Here is a 20,269-nt window from a genome sequence, read left to right as displayed (position 1 = left end):
TAACATGTTTATACCTAGAAATTGTTGGAACTGTCCTGCATGCGCCACCCGACAGTTTTCCATTTTCAAATGTAGTACACATGTGTAACCAAATTATTTCCAAACAGTCCCCAAAACGAGTTTTTTTTTTACTCTGTGTCTAAAATAACCCCCTAAACAAGTTTTTCGCGGGCTTCTTTAATTTGGCCCCTAAACAGGTTGTCGCCAGAATATGACCCAGAGGAAAATGCTTGGGGAAAAAACATACCCGAGACATGATTGGCTAGTCTTAAAAAAAAAGCCTTGGGAAAAAAAGATATACCCTAAACACGTTTGACCCCGCGATTGACCATTGACTAGTATTTCAAAACCACCCTTTAAAAAAAATCGGTGATTTTTATATCCTTCACTTCATTCTTCCGGTAGGCGCCAGTCAAAAAGCCCCTGCGCTTCTGTAACAATTTATCATTTTTCCCAACAGGCAGCATCTCAATATCCGCATTTCTATTTGCTCCGACACATCTTACATGTTAAAGGTCTGGTCACACCGCCGAGCGTTGTTGGAGCGGTCGTGGAGCGGAGGGAAAAATTCATCGCCACTCACTACCGTTCACCATTTTCGATTTCGATTGTTATTTTTTTTTATTTTCGATTTTTCCCCCCAATTTTGTGAGCTAAATTCGACTCTCTTTCCCTTCCGCTCCACGACCGCTCCAACAACGCTCGGGCGGTATGTCCAGCCTTCAAGGGCTTCGTGCTTGCATCATTTATTATGTACAATCTATATCCACTTCATTCCATTTTTAGATCAGAACGTCAAAAAATTCAGCTTGCGCTTCGCGCTCGCATTATTTGATTATTGAAATATGGTGGTCTTCATGGCTACCTGCAAACAATCTTTAACAGGTCCTTTTTTGATCAGGCTAGAAACTTTCTGCTAAGGTTTCACGCTCACAGTATAATCATTTAGTTCCATATTGTCAGGATCAAAACATTGCCCACAATGTCCAAATTGTTAGGACATAATACATGCAATTTCCACTATTTAAATAGAGCTTATTATTATCATTATTATATTTTTAAGTTGTTGAAAAAGTAATAAAGCTATAGTGACTGTTAGGACTACCCCTTCCAAAAAAAATAAATTTTGAGAGGCTGGTCGGGGAAAATATGGGTGAAAATGCCCCCTCCCCCCCCCCCCATTGGCGGAGGCTGGATCCTCCACTGTACTTGGTCCATGCTCGTACACAGATCAAATCAAATGAGCTGGTACAAAACAAAAACGCGAGTAATCATTGACAGTGCCTCGCCGGGGCGTGGCGATATGGTCAAGCATCAATGGATTGTCTTGGAGAAGACACCCATCTTCTAAAATACCAGCAACAAAAGATATTGCGCAACGGGTCGCATCGAATGAAAAGATGAATGGGGTGACACATCGGTGCTTCCCGTCCAATCATAAACACTCACTGAGAGGTCCTGCTAGAATCTGGAGGTGTGTCTCTCTCGTGGTTCCATTCTTGGGGTCCGGTCAAGTCTTGGGAACACCGTAAAGACATCGCTCATTTGCTTCCGCCTGAGACGTTCTAGATCCGTTGACCTAGGCTCCACCATGAGGTCGTCATTGCTTGCCGTTTTGATTCTCAGCACCGTTGCTGCAACCTATGGTCAGGGTAAGACATGGCAAACCGCATCTATCATCTCTACATAATAATGTCGTTGTTTGAAAGGCATTAGGTCTATTTATCGTGTTTTTTGTCAAAAGTCGCAAACGTGTAAAAGTGGTTGGATATCAGACTCGCGAGTCACTTCTTATGCGATCAGACATCTATATTGATTTTACATGTATTAAGAAAAGAGCTTGAGAGTCTATATAGTTTTAAGTAAGTGTGAGTGAAAATAACAAAATCACAAAATGTTTATTTCATGACCTCGGGAAGAACAGACTGTGATTGAAGCCGGAAACCTAGCCGACAAGTGTAAATAAAAGAAAAAAGAAAGAAAGAAAGAAAGGAGGAATAGATAGAAAAAAAATAAATTAATTGATTAATTGATTGTGCATTGGCACAGCAAAGTACAAATAGCACAGATAGCAATTTATCCAAGCTAGGAAGACAACGTACAGTACAAGATAGACCTGGAAACTTGACTGCAGACACGACTGTATTTTTCCAGTAGATGCGGTATAAACGGTATAAAATAAATAAAGACATGGCACTCAGCTTTATACAGAACTATTGCGGACCTGACGACGAATTATTCTTTTAACCCAATGAATGTACTGGAATAATGGAATCCCGTCTGCATTATATTACTTGTTGCTATGTCCGGCAATTCAATATTCTAAATTAAATTGGAGTAATGAGGAACAATCAAGGTGTATGTAATAAAAATTGTATATAGATACATGTTTTATGAATTCATTACGCATGACGTGTATCCTTCAAATAAACCTGTATTATAATTAATGTTTCTCGATTTGCTGCTAAGTCTGGAAAAGCTCTGGAAATCTTCAGATCTTTACAAGAGTCATTAAAATGCATGATGCTACATCACATCGTGTTAATGAAATTAATATCACCCGTGTCCTTATTATGTCATGGTATAGGCCTTTGTAATTGTTAAATTTGTGATATTCTTTGGTCAAATATATGTGCTTTTCATCCAGAAACTAATTGTAGAGCCCCGGGTAGTTTTATAAACTAAAATAAATTACGAATGGGATTTTACAAAATAGTTTTTTTTAATTAGATTTTTGCCACTTTGTGCGGTTCTGTTATGTTAGATAGTAAAACCATTCAACATGTTCATGAAACTTTGATCCCTAGCGGTGTAATGTTCTATTTATGGCAATACATCCCACAAAATGAATTAAAATATAACATAAATTTTCAAAGCATAGTATACAAATTGAACTCTCTTCTCTCACCATATACATTGACGGTATACGAGAGGAATGGTCAATGGAATTGTTTATTTTATCACAATGTTCCGTACCATCGTTCTTTATGTGTATGTTGTTTATGCGTGTTTATGTACAATAGTGAATGAATACATCGATTGGTCTTTGAATAATTTATAGAGCTTTATTCAATACCGGGAATGTACACTTAATACCCGAAGCGCATCTCAAGGAAGCATGCATGTGCTTTCCTTGCCTTGATACGTTTAAAAGTATCATTCTCCTTGAGTAGAATTTAAATCATGGTAGAATGGTATTTGTCATAATGACTTCCTCGTTCTCTTGATCCAGTTTCCAATAGTATTTTACACCTTTTTAGTTTCGACTGTTTGATTTTGATTTATTGTTTTCTTCTGCATCGATAACATTCGTATAATACATTTTTCATTACATATAATATGTTAGCATTCTTGGCATGAATCATAAATAAAGAGTACTAAAAAGATAATTCCAGACAAAAATGATTGACTATATGATATTCACAATTTGCAGGAGAAGGATTGTCATCATAAGCAGATTGCTTGAAAAAAATGACAATATACGGTAATGATAAAACACTGGGTTCCATTCGAAATGTATTTTACTTTTAACATCTTCAGTCATGCGGGGATCAACCCATCTTAAGAATAAATAGGTGTTTGTTTTTTAATTCATACAATTTATACCATTCAAAATGAACATGGCTAAGAAAAATCTATTTGCTATTTTACGATCCCACTTTTTTTGTGGCTAAATATGTCAGAAACTATATAATAGTTTACACGTGTTTATGCAAATTTAAATGTTAAATGTTATTAGTTGCCCCAAATTTATGCTATTCAAATGATGAAAATCGCTACAATATATTTCCTGTTTTACGATCCCACCACTTATTTATTTTGCTAAATATATCAGAAACTACACGTGTTTATGCAAATTTGAACCCCTAAAATAATTGGTGTGTGAATTTTTTTAACAGATCTGTAATGAAGAAAGATGTAGAGCTATTATCATTAGTTTGAATTTCACATCAATGTAACACATTAAAACCTTCTATATCCCCGAGCTTGAACCATGAATCTTAACCTCGAGTGATAACACTGTAAAAACTGCTGTGATAAAACTGACACCAATTTGTGTTAATAGAGGACCACACCCTGATGTGTTAAAATTACACCCTAGAGATTAAACATAACACTAAAGAGTGTAAATGTAACGACAAAAGGTGTTGTAATAACACCTATAGGTGTAAAACTAACACCACCAATTTAACACCGGTGTAAAATAATTGGTGTGGTCCTCTATGTACACCGGTTAACATCACAGTTTTTGCTGTGTATATTGTTTGAAAAAAATCGAATTGAGCCAAGATTTGTGAGGGCCCACTCGGCAATTTTTTCGGCTGAAACGTGACTTAGCAACTAGATTTTACCTTAGAAAATCAGAAATACACACGTAAAAAAAGCATCTTGTCAGAAAAAAAAACTTTTTGATATCTTGTATCCATTCTGTTCATCGATATTGAGAGTCTGTGGTCCATATATTGTAGACTTGTTGCTATTTCCTGCATACAAACTTTTTTTTAATTGAGATGCCCAAATTTTACGTTTCACTATTTGTGTCCAGCGTTTCTTGTTTCAAAAGCTTTTAGCTTGGCCCTATATATACACCATGTACACAATAATTATATACACATTGTATTTCATCAACATCATTTTCCCTATCGTTTTTGTTCTTTATTAAAGAGGTGCTAAAAACTCCGTTCTATAACACCTACTTTCTAGGCAATCAAAATGTGTGGACTATTCGAAAATAGTTTAACTAAAGTATCCCAGTTATACAAAAAGATACACTACGACCCTCTTCCATCAATAAAGTTACTTTTTTATGAATAAAACCAGGAAGTGGGTATTGTCAGTAGAGTCAACATGGTCAAGGGGGTCTTATCTGAAGAAGGGGAACAAATAGAAAACAATACACTTCGTACTCTTCTGCCACCATGACTTCTCCAGGCTGTCAACGGGTCAACAGCAAAAAGAGAGATGCATTTTCTTTGCAAATAGGTAATATTTGAGACACCACTTATGTTGGATTATACATAACACGAGGTTATGTACGTTTGGATTATTTTGATGAACGTATTTAAAAGGAATTAACCTATAAGATCAGTCCGCTTCAATGGATGTAAATTGATGTAAGCGTCTTGAAGGAGAATGGTCTCGGTTGGTTCAGTTAGCACTATTATACGGGGACTATTAAAAGGATTAGCTTAATTCTGTATTATCAAACCTGGACCCAATCGACTGAAATTAGAAGATAAACTAGCTTTAAAGGGGTATTCCAGGCTGAAAATTATATGATTTGAAAGAAAAATCAGACAAACAAAATACTAAAGAAAAAAATTATCAAAATCGGACAAGCAATAACGAAAAAAAAAGTTATGATTAAATATTTGTATTATATCAAAACAGTTCTATGCTTGTCGTCATCAATATTCAATGGCTTTCCAAGTACTGAAAACCTTGGATTGACAACTTGCATTAGATATTCATTGCTGTAACTTTTTTTATAATAAGACATGCCACACCCACACGTTTGAAAGTATGAAATGCTTATGATTTTCATGTAATTACATAAGAAAAGGGTAGATGGGGAGTGACATCATCAGTCCACCTACTGAATATTCATGATGACGTGCATAATTATTTGCATATAACAACAACTATTGCTAAAACTTTAAAATTTAGTAACCTGATCATTTGATAACGGATGAAATTCTCAGCATTCTGTTCGGTGATTTTATACTCTCAGACCGGAGTACCCCTTTTTAAAAGCCCCTTCACACTTGTTCGAAAAAGCAGGAATCGTAATCAACTGGCAAGTTCAATTGTAAATTTGCTAGAGATTTTAAATGCACCCAATACGAGTCCAAATACGGTAAATTGACCATTCGACTCATCACAGACTAGTCAGAAAGGTAACACAAGGGGCAAAATCGAGCCGCGATGGAGTAAGATATCGAGCTACATTTCTTCACACCATGGAACTACTACTTGCTCACATCAAGAAATGGGGGTTCAGATTTGAACGCTAGGGTTTGGTGCAATAGCAGTACCTCATGCAGGGATTGCTAATGGGCGCAATTATGCTTATTATTTTGTGCACCTTTAAGAGTACCCTGGGCTGTAGAGATGAAGCATGTAAGTTAAGGGTACAATTCGAGCTTTTTTAAGGTCAAGTATTATCCACCTTAAGAGGTGAAAAGTTGCACATTTTAGGGTGCAAACGAGTATTACTTTACTTGGTGCAAATGATAATTTAAAAAAATTGATTTTTGCACCTTTTCTCACTTATAGAGTGGAAGATTACGCCCCATGAGACTGGTACAAGACAGTTCAAAAAATTCTAACTGTGTTGGATATTAAATTTGAGGGTCATTCTGAAAATGATGTCTTAATTCTTAGCTCGTTTCGATGTTTTTTTTTTTTCATTAAAATCTCGAGGTACATCCGAAGTGAAACAATTATTAAACATTAATCGAAATATGCCATATTCATTCATGTTATAACTACATTCTGAATTATATTCTTGCAATGTCCCAGCAGTATAATAGGGAGACATTGAACAAAGCACTGATTGAAGTATATTAATATTATATATTATGTATATAATATTATATATATATCATCAGGAGGTTCTTTGGGGAAACCCTAACATGGAATTGAATTCTTGCCCGATCTTTTGATAAAATGAGGAAATTCACAGTAGGCCTATGGGGGAGGAAATTTTCAAGCAGTGAAAAAAATGAAAATAAGAAAGAAAAGTCTTTAGAACAGGATGTCTGGATGTGTGTAACTTTATAATTTCCCTACACTGGAACAAAAATATTGGGTAAAATTATTACCACCACGAGGGTAATTATCTGTCCAACCGATTAGGGACAGTATTTTACCCAATGCGGAAGCATAAGTTTTCTAGTAAGGTTAAAAAAATAAGCAGCTATTACTGTCGAATGGGAAAATTTTTCATCACACTGGAAAAATGAAAATGCCCAAAAGCAATGCCTAATGTTGGTTGGACACATAATTACCCTCATTGAGCAATTTTACCCAATATTTTTTCGAGTGCATTGTTTAAATGATAAAAAAGACATTGCTGTTAAGTTGTCTTGCCCCCCCCCCCTCCCTCTCTGTCTCTCTGGCAACATACATAAATTTATACCTTGGTTTAGAGTATGGACTTCATAGTCTTGGCATCATAGGTCCATGATTGAAAGGATGAAAGGTTTGCTTCATCAACTTATACGAAAAATAAAGTTAGTACAAAACATAATTGTCATTACAAAATATAAGCCAAAGTTGTACAAATTTAAACATTTCGAAGTATGTTATAATATTACATGATGAACATAATGCAATGGTGTTCTAAAGAGGGTTTGAACTAAAACCTGGCAGGAATTTATTCCTTGAAATGCCATTGCGCTGTAAAAAGCTGCGAGGCTAAAGCCAGGGTAATAATATCCAATTAAGCGCATAGGGACGCATTTGGCAGTGATATGCGCTATATAAGCATTTTGTTATTATTATTATTATTAAAACAATTTTTAGCTATTCTTGAAAATGTAAGAAAAACAATGAAATATTATGTGCTATATATCTTAGACACATTGACGGTCATTTGGGTGTGTTCGTGCATGGTGTGTTCCTTGAAAGCCACGTTATGTTTGAATGGAATGGAATGCGCATTAAACCAATTATCTGCCATGCGTATAATAATGTGTGTGGACTCATCTTCTCCATCCAAGCCCGAATGCATTCTTTAACGACTTGTCCATTTTCACAATGACTATTGAAGTAATAAGTTTTCGTACTTTTCAGGTATCAATGGACTAGATTACACAGAAAGTACTATAATGCAACGTAAATGTACATTGTCACTTTAGTCTGTTAATCATAACAATGGCGTATTTGGAGGGGGTCATGGGTCACTGACCGTTCCAAAAGTTCCAAGGCAAAAGCAAAGATCATGTTACTTTTATTGACGTTTATTCAAAATTTATCACAAAAAAAATCAAAGTTTTCGCTCGCTCTTGACATTTTTCGCTTACTGTACACCATGCTTCGTCCCTCATGTTTAGCTAATTACGCCTTTGAGCATGTTGAGTCATAAGCATTTGACGCCAAATTATATAAAATTGATATGTTAATCAGAAAATCAGGGGCGGATCTAGTTTTACCTTTAGCTTTTTCCAAGGAGAGGGTTTAACCAAATTTGACTAGCAAAAGAAGGGCTTCACTTGTTTATAAAAATGAAGGGACCATTTTGATACCGAGACATTTGGCAATGAAAAAGGGGATTCACTTCAATGATGGTAAATTTGGGGTAGGCTCCAAAATGTAGGTCATTATTATTTCTTTGTTTACTTGGCAGCCTAAGGGGAGTTACCCCCCCCCCCGTCTCCCCGTAGATCCACCACTGAAAGTGCATATCATGGATCAAAACAATGCACTGGTAGAGAGGAATTTTTATATCTATCGAATGTATTTTGATTGTTTCGTTGTCCTTAGTTTTGGCGAACATTGTATATACTCAATCACTGGAATAAGCAGCTTTAATGTGTCATTAGACTAAGTGACTGCCAATCGGATTAAAAAATATAGATTCAATAATCTACCTTAAAATGGGAGACTTGATTTTCTGTTTTAATTATGAAAATGTATCTCTTTTGTTTGAAAGAATAAAGAACCATAGATATTGGCAACATAAATGAAGAGAAAGTTAGAGACAAGACGCAAGAACCTAAATTTGACGTAAAAAGGGTATGAAAATAAAAATATAAAGAATGAAAATGGAAAATGATAACTGTCTTTTTAATCAATTTTCCTTCACTCGTTTTCTTGTATTTTTTCTCACATTCATGTGTTACTTTTCAAATCCCCTTCATCCCTCCTTCCTTCTCCAAGCTTCATTCTTTTTCCTCTTGTTTCTTTATCTTCTAGATACTATACGCGTTTTTGCATTTTAAAGTTGAAAAGATAGATCTGCTGTACTTTTTAAATGATTTTTTTTGTATGTCCACGAAATAAATGTGTAGTCTGCAGGTACAGACCCATGTCTGTTTTGTATTCAATTATCTTCTTTCTTCTCTTTTCGTCAAGGTGAATGTGACAGCAACCCATGTGAGAACGGATCGGCTTGTCGAGATGGGGAAGGAACGTACATATGTGAATGCCCAATGGGCTATGATGGGCAGAACTGCGGACGTTTTACAGGTGACTATTTTTAATATCGTGTCTTTGAGCCGATAAGATGAAATGTTGTAAATAATAACTACTGTCATAATAATAAAGTAATATGTATATGATGACGGCAATAATGGTGGTGATGATGATTACCATGATTACGACTATGATAATGATGATGGCGATGGTGGAAGTGGTGATGTTGATAATCAGAAGATTCAGCAATAGTTGCAATAGTAGTAGTATAGCCATAGCTCTATGGTATAGCAGTGGTGTTGTAGTAGTAGTAGCAGTAGTAGTGGTGGCAGTAGTAGTTGTAGTAGTAGTATAGTAGTAGTAGTAGTAGTAGTAGTAGTAGTAGTAGTAGTAGTAGTAGTAGTAGTAGTAGTAGTAGTAGTAGTAGTAGTAGTAGTAGTAGTAGTAGTAGTAGTAGTAGTAGTAGTAGTAGTAGTAGTAGTAGTAGTAGTAGTGTTTTAGCATCTTTGTTATTTATACAATCGCCATTGCTACCCAGAGATGGAAGATGAAGATATACGAACATTCAATTCAATTTTTTACTTCATTTCCATTCAAATTTTAAAGGATTGACATTTTAAATAAGAGCAGAATGAGATAAAGCATAAGAAAATGAGGAGGAGGTGGTCCGCTGAAACCAAAGTGTAGATCCCCTTGAAAATATAGAAATAGTTGGGTATAATAATACACAAAAAAATGTGGAAGAAATTAAAAAGGCGGGGATCAGACTTAGGTTCGGTCACACATAGTGTAAGAGATAAACAAAATACTTAGCCGAATTGTGATGCCAGTTATGATAATGAAACACAAGTATATAGCCTAGTCATATCGTCTATATTATCAGATCAATTAATTAACAATTGTTTAATATTTTCTTATTTCCCCCTTTGCAATGGTTAGGTGCAAACTGTGGATACAACATCTTCGAATCAACCGGAGTGATCGAATCTCCTAATTATCCGGCTAATTATAATAACCGAGCTGATTGTTTGTACCTTGTCCGCATCAAGGGTGCACGTATCATCACTTTTACAATCGAAGACTTCATGACTGAGGTGTTTAAAGGTAATTAATTATGTTTACGTACTATCAATCATTTGTACTGATTACTGTTTATTTTTACCGAAGGCCATACCCCCTGTTTGTAGTTACTTCCTCTGTGAGCTTTTCTTTCAGCAAAACATTGATTATGCAATTGAGGATTTTGAAATAATAGTATTAGCTTATAAGAGAACGATTTATCACATTACTTTGCTGCTCCCTTAAGTAACACGTCATAAAATGTTATCAAAATACCCGAAATATTTTTAACTGTTGTTCGATTTTTCGTATTGAAAATCCTTGACGTTATACGAGACACACCATCTAACCATAGCGGAATAGAAAAGTTCTGCTCTTTGATACTGTAAAGGGTCTTTGGGGTTGTCTTTAAAAAAATCAAATGTGCATTGAAATGCATGAATAGTCAGCGGAAATTAAGACTTCCTTTATCTTTTGAGTAGGTGCAAAAGCTTGTACGGGTGGCAAACGGCAGGAAATGCAAGTCTATAGCATGAATCGACGGGGGGGGGGGGGGGGGACTAAAATCAGATAATTGAAACAGTCAGACCCCTGTGCGTCTCGGTCAGTCAGAACAAAGAAACACGTCAGACATGGCAATGTTAAGGAAACGTTCCCCGGAATCGAACCCACGACCTCTCATTCAAGAGGTTGCTCAGCCCCATCCAGTGAATACTAAAAATACTCATTGGTGTATAGCCTGGGGGAGAGAAGCTAGGCTATGCTGTGCACCAACACGGGACTCCCCAAAAATGACGACACACAACACAAAAGAGAAAAGAAAGCTAAATATGCAGGAAATAGACGGTCTTTGATATCATTTTCTAATTATTAAGTCAAAATCTTACACAGAGTTCGATTTTCGGTTCACAACTTTCGCTCGCTCGCAACTTTGTAGAAATGTTGACACATCCGCCATGTTGAGCCCCCTCCAAATGTATTGGTCTTTACGCTACTTCTAATTACATATTGATATTTCTAGATGTTGTGGAGTATGGTGTTGGACCTGTGGCTGATTTTAACCAAGCTCTTGGATCATTCGAGGGTAACCTATCAGCAACCAACCAGGTACCTGCCCCATTCTCAGTGGCGGATGAACAGGCTTGGTTTCTCTTCTCGACTGATCGTAACATCGCCCAGAAAGGATTTAGAATCACTTTTACATCAGGTAATACCTTCATGTCATCTGTCTTATTTGTATATATGTATTTTTACGATTATTGGTATTATTATCGGTATACACTGTTTGCCATTTACAATTCAATGTTATTGTCTAAATCAATGTTTTCTTTTCCCTTTTTTCATAGAAAGATCTAATTCAGCTGTGCACAATAGATCGTGTACTATTATCAAATATCAAATGATAAAGCAAAGTTCAAACCTCAGTTGTTGTTTTTTTGTATATCGTTTCCAGGTGTCCTATTTCTCCCAAGTATGTGAATAATTTAAGTTATTTAATAGGCTATCATGTTGATGAAACGATGAGAATAAAGAAATATGTACAGAGTGAAGTCGGCCTTTTATTAATTTCATCTTAGTTTTAAGTTGTTACTCTCTACAAACTAACGCCCCCTTTTATATTTTTGTTGAACACTACTTTGAAAGATGTTTTTCCACCATCCCACTTTTCAGGTACTATATACATAACCACTTCCAAGATTGTTCCACGTCCCCTGTAATCTTTTATATGATTTGATTTGCATAGATGGAGACGACTGTAGCCCTAATCCGTGTCTGAATGGAGCGACTTGTGTTGATCAGGTCAATGATTATGAGTGTATCTGCCCGTCTGGGTTCACCGGTGATAACTGCGAAACAGGTATGAAGTACTTGAGTGACGTAGGAGGGATAAATGCCACCTACATTATCTATCTAACATACGTGAATATAAGCCACCCCCGTTATTGATGACATATCTTTTCACATTAGAGTCTCCGTAAGTATTTTCGTTATTATGATCAGTCTGTTTACTGTCGTGCACATCCCCCCCCAAAAAAAATGTATATATACTTTTCATGTGCAGTCCTTCATGATTTTGGATTAATATGATTCTTTCTATCGTTTTTACTTCATAGATTCATGAATATTAGTTAATATTTACTGACAGTTTCGACTTCTCTAAAATGGCATATTAAAATCCGTTATGAATAATAATGATAATAACAATGATTTTCAGAATAGATTATAATACAGAATGTTTCATTCACTATCCGGCAAATACATAGAATATTAAAGTCGTTTTTGTGATGATTATGGAGAAAATGATTTAATAGATTAATGCAAATTAGATTTGAATTCTTGATAATCAAATAGGACATTATTTCTCACTGATTCACGACTGCATTTATCTCTTGCTATCTTAAAATGGATTCAATTTCCATGGTTACGAATCATGATTATAATCCAGTGTAAACCCCTTTTTCAGATATTGATGAATGTGCTAGCACTCCATGTCTTAACGGCGGTGATTGTGTTGATCAAGTCAATGGATATATTTGTAATTGTGTTCCTGGTTTCAATGGAGTTAACTGCGAGAACAGTAAGTGTTTTTTGTGATTTTTTTAAATGAAACTGCATTCTTATTCATTATTTGTTAAAATTTAAATCACAAAAATCTTAAATTGTAAGGAATACACCATTAGATACCCAGGGGGGGGGGGCTGGAAGTTTGGGTTGATGCAATTATTTTGTTTTCCTTTTTTCTTTGAGGATTTTTTTTTCCTTATTCCATTGAGTCCTTTTTTGCCACTTTCTGATGATTTGTCAGTGGACCATTTTTTTTTACTCTGATGCTGAGTCAAGTTAGGTTGTTTTTTGCTCATATAGCAAGTCAAGTCAATTTTTTTTTTTTTTTGGGGGGGGGACTTCCTGCACTCCCTTGATATCTAATGGTGCGGCTCTTACGTGTGGATGTGCTTTGGGATGTCTGCATAAGCTGTAAGAGTGTCGAAACGTGAAGCCAAAACGATGCTTAATCGATAAAGTCACTAAAGCCGTGAAGGACTCTCTGCATGTTTTTGCCAAAGAAACGATATATTTCAAATACATACACGTTAATCAATAAACACTGGAAAACATTTCAACCTTTTTTTCTGCTTAACCAGATATCAATGAATGTGCGAGCAGCCCTTGTCAAAATGGAGGTACTTGTGTAGATGGCATCAATCGGTTTGCCTGCACCTGTCTGGATGGATACACCGGAACACTTTGCGAAACAGGTAATATTCTACACCCAGTCACACTAACATGGCCTTGCCGATACCATGGACCTGTTTCATGATAATATATTATAGTTACTTTAACTTTATAAATATCTAAAATGGCTCTGCAGCCTCTCAAAATAAAGGTTTTCATGTTAGTTAAAATGATGGAAAGTCACTTAAATATTACGTCTTCATGAAATGGTTCTAATTCGCGGCTCCATGGCTCATTCTAAATACTCAGAGTGATCTCAGATATAACATTCAGATATTAATTTTGTTTAGAACATGTAGAATGAGTGCTCGACTGTTTTGTTGGACTCTACAAGTTTTCGAAATTATGAGAGTAGGGTTCCTGACTCCCATTGGCGCAGAGAGTATGATTCGTGATGAATCAATATGAGATTTCGATTACTAATACTTTATTTTAATATTTCCCAGCAACGTTTTCTGAGAATATCGACAATGAGTTTTAGGTTTTGGATTCTATCATAAATGACATTATTTGTAGTATATGCGACTATTCACATGAAAATCAGTCATTTTAAAACTGCATTGAATCCGTTATGAGTGTTGTCAATTGCTTGGTTTCTCTTTCATGACTGCCTACAGAAATTGACGAATGCGCAAGCAACCCTTGCCAAAATGGAGGATCTTGCAACGATTTCGTGAATAGATACACATGCGACTGTCTAAGTGGGTTTACTGGGACCAACTGTGAAACAAGTAAGTATTTATTATGTTCCATTTTTATCTAAATGAGGTCGGCCTGGCAACCATCATTCTAACAGTGGTCCGCTTGAAGTCTTCTTGACTCAGTTGGTCCGGCCCAATTTTCGTTAGAGTATTTTTTCTGTTCGAAAATGAACATGATTTTATTTTAAAGAAAGAAATAATTTAGCAATGACAAGTTAAGTGTTGAGGGAGTTACATTCAGTCGAAGCAGACTATTCCATTTTTCATTGAATGACTTTCACAATAAACCTAACTTGTCAGCAATACAAATATAAAATGGGGGTCACGTGTTATTCAAACATTTTGCATATTTTCCATGGTTTTATTAACTTTTAAACGGATAGCAAGCGAATATCCGAGCATTAAAAACAGATGGCCCAAAGCTTTTAGCTAAAAATAAGGTTTCCCTTAAATGGAAATCATTGTACTCTTGGTTGGCTTGTTTTACATAGGAAACACGGTGATATATGCAACCAAAGTATACAGAATGATTAGTCTAGCTTCCTGAACAATTATATAATAAATGGTTTATAAAATCCCCCTGTGTGTGCATTGATTTGGTTTCTAGCTCGACCACTTGACAAGAGGCCATCTGTTGTCACTGTATCACTTTATGTAGAATACATGGCAATTGAGTTTGAAACTCTTGTTGGAATTCTCTCCCGGAGTGGAGAAAGTGCATACATTTTGAGTGGGTCGGCAAAAGGATCCTTTGATGGGGGTAATGATGTACTTGTAAAGCACCAAGATGCGTCATTATGATGTATTACGTGTTATATATATATAAGTGCAATATAACCATAATACATTAAATAATATAAGAATTCATCATTATTCCTAAAACTACATGAATTCCAAATAAAGAAATGAAAAAACCTAATTGTAGGTTTGCATTTAGCATTTCAAATAGATTCTCGAGAAAGTGCACAATAAAGACATTGTCACCCGTTTATTTGTAGATATCAACGAATGTGCAAGCGGCCCTTGTCTTAATGGAGGCTCCTGTGTGGACGGCGTCAATGGTTACGTGTGCCAGTGTCTACCCAACTTTACAGGAACACACTGTGAGATATGTGAGTATGAATTACTTGACGATATTCCAGTTCGGTCAGTGAGTCGCTTCCGGTTGCATGTGATAATTGTGACTGTGTCAATGAGGATATTATGTTTTTCCTTTATACCGGTGCGCAAAATAAGGAGTTAGCACTTTAGAAGAATGGGTTCGAATCAAAGCATATTTACCAGAGCATTTCACAAAAGAAGCTGTTTGAAATGAAAAGAAAATATTGTTAAAGTCAATGTTTTGATTGTGTTGTTTAATCCGAGCGTTAAATGCACTTGACCTTGTCCTGATTATTAGTTAAGTCAATTAAAGCAAACTTCGTAAATGCTACTTGTTGAATCTCCCTGAATGAGTAGGCATGTATAGTTCATATTCATCTTCTTCTAATGTGTCGTTGTGGAATTCTAGTCCACTACCTTGCTATGTTTTTATTGTTTGAGCCGCGGTTCAGGGAGCGAGTGGGCGTTGCCCTCCCTCCCTCCCCACCCCCCCCCCCCCCCCCCCGCCGGACCTGATGTGGTCCATGACTGCCCACCTCCTCTGCCTTGTGCTAAATCATGGATCGGTCCCTGCAATGTACTCTTATCACGTGCTTATTTCGATTAATCTTTTACAGCATTGGATGCTTGCATTAGTATGCCGTGTCAGAATGGAGCAACGTGTAGAAACGCTGGTGGAGAATATGTTTGCGAATGTCTACCCGGATATACAGGAATTAATTGTGAAATCAGTAAGTATGCTTGTGTAGACAGAAAACAATTCATAGAGATATTGTCAATTCGTATAGCAGCTGCGTGCGGTATATTTCTCAGGTTTTCCCCAGATGGCAGATACTACAAAATAAAAATGCGTTGTTGTTTCATTTAATTTTCACCCCCCCCCCCGAATGTTTAAAGCAAACTATACTTTAGCACCTCCTTTCACTTCTATTCACAAATACGAAAGACCGATATGATTTAAACAGCTTGAATGTCTATATACAACTTTTCCTGCGTTAATAGATTGAACTCATAATCACATTCTGCATTTAATGGATATAAAAAAAACATAGGTCTTTGTGTAAACCATGTGTAAACTATTGGACCTTAGTACCATAGTATTAAACCTTGTCCAAAAACTGTCCAAAGCACTTGCATTTTTACAATTTTTTTTTATATATTTCTGTTGTTTTAACTACTAAAAAAGCTCCGTTTTGATATCAGTTGTCATCGTGTTCACATTTTGTTTTCCTTTTCAAATTTCTAGATATCAATGAATGTGCTAGTCTTCCATGTCAGAATGGTGCGCAGTGCATCGATGGTATTGACATGTACATCTGCCAGTGTCGCCAAGGATATACTGGTGTCAATTGCGAGGAAGGTAAGAAACTCGTGATATCATGTTCATAGATAAACACAGCGGCCACGGAAGCGGGGGGGGGGGGGGGCTTCAGCCCCTCCCCAATTTTTCACAAAAACATGTACAAAAGCCTAAAAATTACCATATGATTGTGATTTTTGCATTGTCAGCCCCCCCCCTTGAAAACCGTTCCGCGTCAGAAACATATTTTCAACTGCTCTTGCTGCAAAAAAATAACCAATGGGCCGCCAAAATTGTCAGAATAAACACTTTCATATTTAGTGCTAAGATAAAAATATAAATGCTATAGTAAAAATGAATTAGACAAAACCCAAGAAATACCCCCCCCAAAAAAAAAAAATACTAATAATAAATTAAAATGAAATGAATAAATACATAAAAATGAAAACATAATGTAGGTGATCTTAAAATTAAATATGTGCAGATATAATGAACACACAAATGAAATGATATATTTATTACTCCCTAAATATATCTTGTATTGAATACGAAACTGTGGTAGGCAACCATCGAACGGTAATGGGGTTTTTAGGTTAAGTATCTATTTTTTCTTATGTAATTTATGTATTCCATTTTTGTTTTCTTTCACTGGGGATTGACCTTGATAGATCAATATGGCCTTTGTCAATCCCCTCCACATTTTGATTTTCTATGTTCTTTTTTATGTATATACTGTTACTATTTATACTTGTATTTGTTATTATCTATGTATGTACTCGATTGTAATGTTTATTACATGTTTTTTTTTACTCAATATGTGGAAATAAATTGAATTGAATTGAATCGCCATGGCTGGAGTCACTACCCCCTCCCCTCATTTTTTTTCTCATGGTGACTAATTTTGATGATTATTGATATCTCATTATTTTCCTTCAGTTGGATTCTGTGACTTGGAGGGTGTTTGGTATAACGAGTGTAATGATCAAGTAACCATTGTGAAGACATCAACAGGGATGATGTTAGGGGACCATGTCACCTATAGTGAACGTGTCATCGGTATTGCAGGTAGGAAATTATAAACCTATAATTATACAAACTTTACCTTAAACCTTAATTTACACCCTTTTATACAAACTTATATCAGCAAAGACACAAAAATAATTGCTACTGAAGCAGATATCTTAGTGGCAACGATTTCTTGTGGTACCAATTTAAAGTTTTAGCTTGAAAACACGACTTTCTGTGGATATTTTTTTATCTACACCAAAAACGTACTAGATCAATGTGATATATCAGTAACCTGAATGAAATAGGAAAAATAACTGGGCCGAGCAGTACATGACCTCCTTTTTATTTGAGATCTGTTTCGAAAAGAAATTACGACCATTAGGATTCTAAAGTGATATCTTAATTTTCTTTATTTTTTTCTTTGCTATGGTTTTGAGTAGAAAATTATGGTAGTTTTTCAGAAGGATGGGGGTGATAACTTCCTTTTTAGCAAAGAAACCTTTTTCTGATTGCTGATTCTTGAATTAATTGTGTATTTCTCGATATTATGGTTGTTATGTTTTTTTTTTCATTAATTCATGCAGCCCCTACCGTGATGGTTGGTTACGCCAGTAACAACTATGACTTCCCCTCGTTTGGCTTTACTGTTGTCCGTGATAACGGTCAAACGACTACCAGCTGGACTGGTCAGTGCCATCTATGTGATGGTCAAGAAGTGTTATATACTACATGGATAGAGAGTAGCATGGTCTATACTTGTGAAGACATCAAGAGAGCTAACAAGTTAGTATTTTTTTCAATTCAATTCTTTATTCCATTTCCATTCAAAACATAATACAAAGTAAGATAAAGTAATACAAATCAAATATAATTTTACAGACAAGCATTCCTACTTCGTAAAACAAACAAGAAAACAGTATAATACTGAGTATTCGGCAATCACGGTCAAATTCTAAGAATACCCGACCCCATTTTCTTTTTCTTTTCATGAACTACCCAAGCCATGGTAATTTGAGGGCATTACACAATAAAATGAAAACAGAGAAGTCATTTCGGGATATTAGATGTCGGGCTTGTGTATCATAAAAGCTCCATTGTCAATTCTCATTATTTGATAAATCCATCATGCGTGCATAAATTTATCATGCACGCTTTGGACTGTCTACACAAAGAGACTATGAGGATTCCGCTCCACCCCCACCCACCTCCCCAAATAAAACCCCAAAGGTGCATTATAATGTTTCTCTGTCCTAATTCCCATCGTAGCCGAAATAGTTTATTGTGTAACTTTAAGAACAGCTTTATGAACACCCCCTGCTCATCTAAAACGACTACACCATTCTCATATTCTTAAAAACTATAAATGTTGACTGTTCCTTTTTATCATTTTCACAGGGTCGGACAGGATAAATGGACGAGGTACGAGCAGAGCTTCGCCCCTCAACCCGAGATATAAAGAAATAATAAACTAGAACAATGTGTGAGAATGAAATTATGTTCCTGCATGAGTTCTTTTTAACTTTAGTTAATTCTGAACTTTGTAAATTTCATAACAAATGTCTTATAACTAATGTCTTATGTTGTTTTTAACACACAAATGATATTTATCAGAAATGCATCATTAATAATTGTTCACCGTTTTGTATATACTAGCAGCAATTACCCGTGGCAGCACAGGGGGTAGGAGTCATTTTTTTTTATCAAAGTGTGTGTGGGGGGGAGGGGGATGGGGTGACAATCTTGTATGTACAGCTATAGACTGCCTATTCACACTGAAAGCCAAGCAGTTTATTGATGAAATATATTTAGACAACTGATTCATAGCAGACTTCTCTTTCAATATAGATAGGAGGTTCAATTAAGTTAAGCATCTTGGGTGGAACTGGAGGAAGAACTTCAATAATCATTACAGAGTGAAATCCAAATGTAACTATAAAATGGAAAAATGTATTAGAACACGGTGTATTCACGGTGTAACCCGGAAGGATGCGAAAGATATTGTATGTTTGATTTTGCCAGCGCCATAATGTGGCTGCAAGGAATGCTCCCCAGGGAGTGGAAATTGTGCACGTTTCGTGCTTAATTGAAATGAATCCAATGACCGGGGTAATAATATGCTGTAACGCGCTTTGGGCCACTCTGGGAAAAGCGCTTTATAAAAATTGGCTATTATTATTATTATTAATATTATTATCATTCAGTAAGCAGTCAAGAGGCAATTATTGTGATATAGAAATGTTATGATTACATGTAATGGGTCAGAAATAAATATGTAAGTACATTGCACATGTACCTTACAATGTACATTAGACTGCGGTTGTTTGTACTTTTTAAATTAAAGGTTGCTCAATCATATATAAGTATGGCAGGATGTCGAAAAGAAGTGAGAGTGAGAGAAAGGGGGGGGGGTGATAAAATGAGTCAGACAGTGAGGAAAATGAGAAACAGAGAATGGGAAAAATGAGAGACAGAGGGGAAAATGAAAGAGACCCACACGGGGAAAATGAATGAGAGATACTGTCGGGACAGTGGGAAAAATGAATGAGAGGGACAGAGTGGGGGGAAATGACAGACAGTTGGGAAAATGAATGAGAGACAGTGGGAAAATCAGAGAGAGATGAAGAGAGAGATAGAGAAATTAAAGAATACAAAAGAGCGAGATAGAGAGAGAGAGAAAAGGTTTTAGATGTGAAGGAGCTAAAATATCTGCACACAATAAGCTCATTTG

At 35.9% G+C, this 20,269-nt stretch overlaps 1 protein-coding gene across 1 annotated transcript; it reads left to right on the top strand.

Moving 5' to 3' along the window:
• The first annotated feature begins 1,433 nt into the window (after positions 1–1,433).
• Positions 1,434–19,153, top strand: LOC121429668 (fibropellin-3). The gene is made up of 14 exons (XM_041626821.1): positions 1,434–1,652; positions 9,079–9,192; positions 10,078–10,242; positions 11,219–11,404; positions 11,942–12,055; positions 12,662–12,775; positions 13,341–13,454; positions 14,049–14,162; positions 15,131–15,244; positions 15,851–15,964; positions 16,480–16,593; positions 17,470–17,598; positions 18,126–18,324; positions 18,937–19,153. The coding sequence occupies exons 1-14, from the start codon at positions 1,592–1,594 to the stop codon at positions 18,995–18,997; spliced, it is 1,713 nt and encodes a 570-aa protein (XP_041482755.1). The 5' UTR covers positions 1,434–1,591; the 3' UTR covers positions 18,998–19,153.
• Positions 19,154–20,269: the final 1,116 nt, after the last annotated feature.

This window comes from Lytechinus variegatus, chromosome 16 (assembly GCF_018143015.1).
Source record: "Lytechinus variegatus isolate NC3 chromosome 16, Lvar_3.0, whole genome shotgun sequence".
NCBI lineage: Eukaryota > Metazoa > Echinodermata > Echinoidea > Temnopleuroida > Toxopneustidae > Lytechinus > Lytechinus variegatus.
Note: the sequence above shows the minus strand (reverse complement) of the source record. Positions and strands in the feature narration are given on the sequence as shown.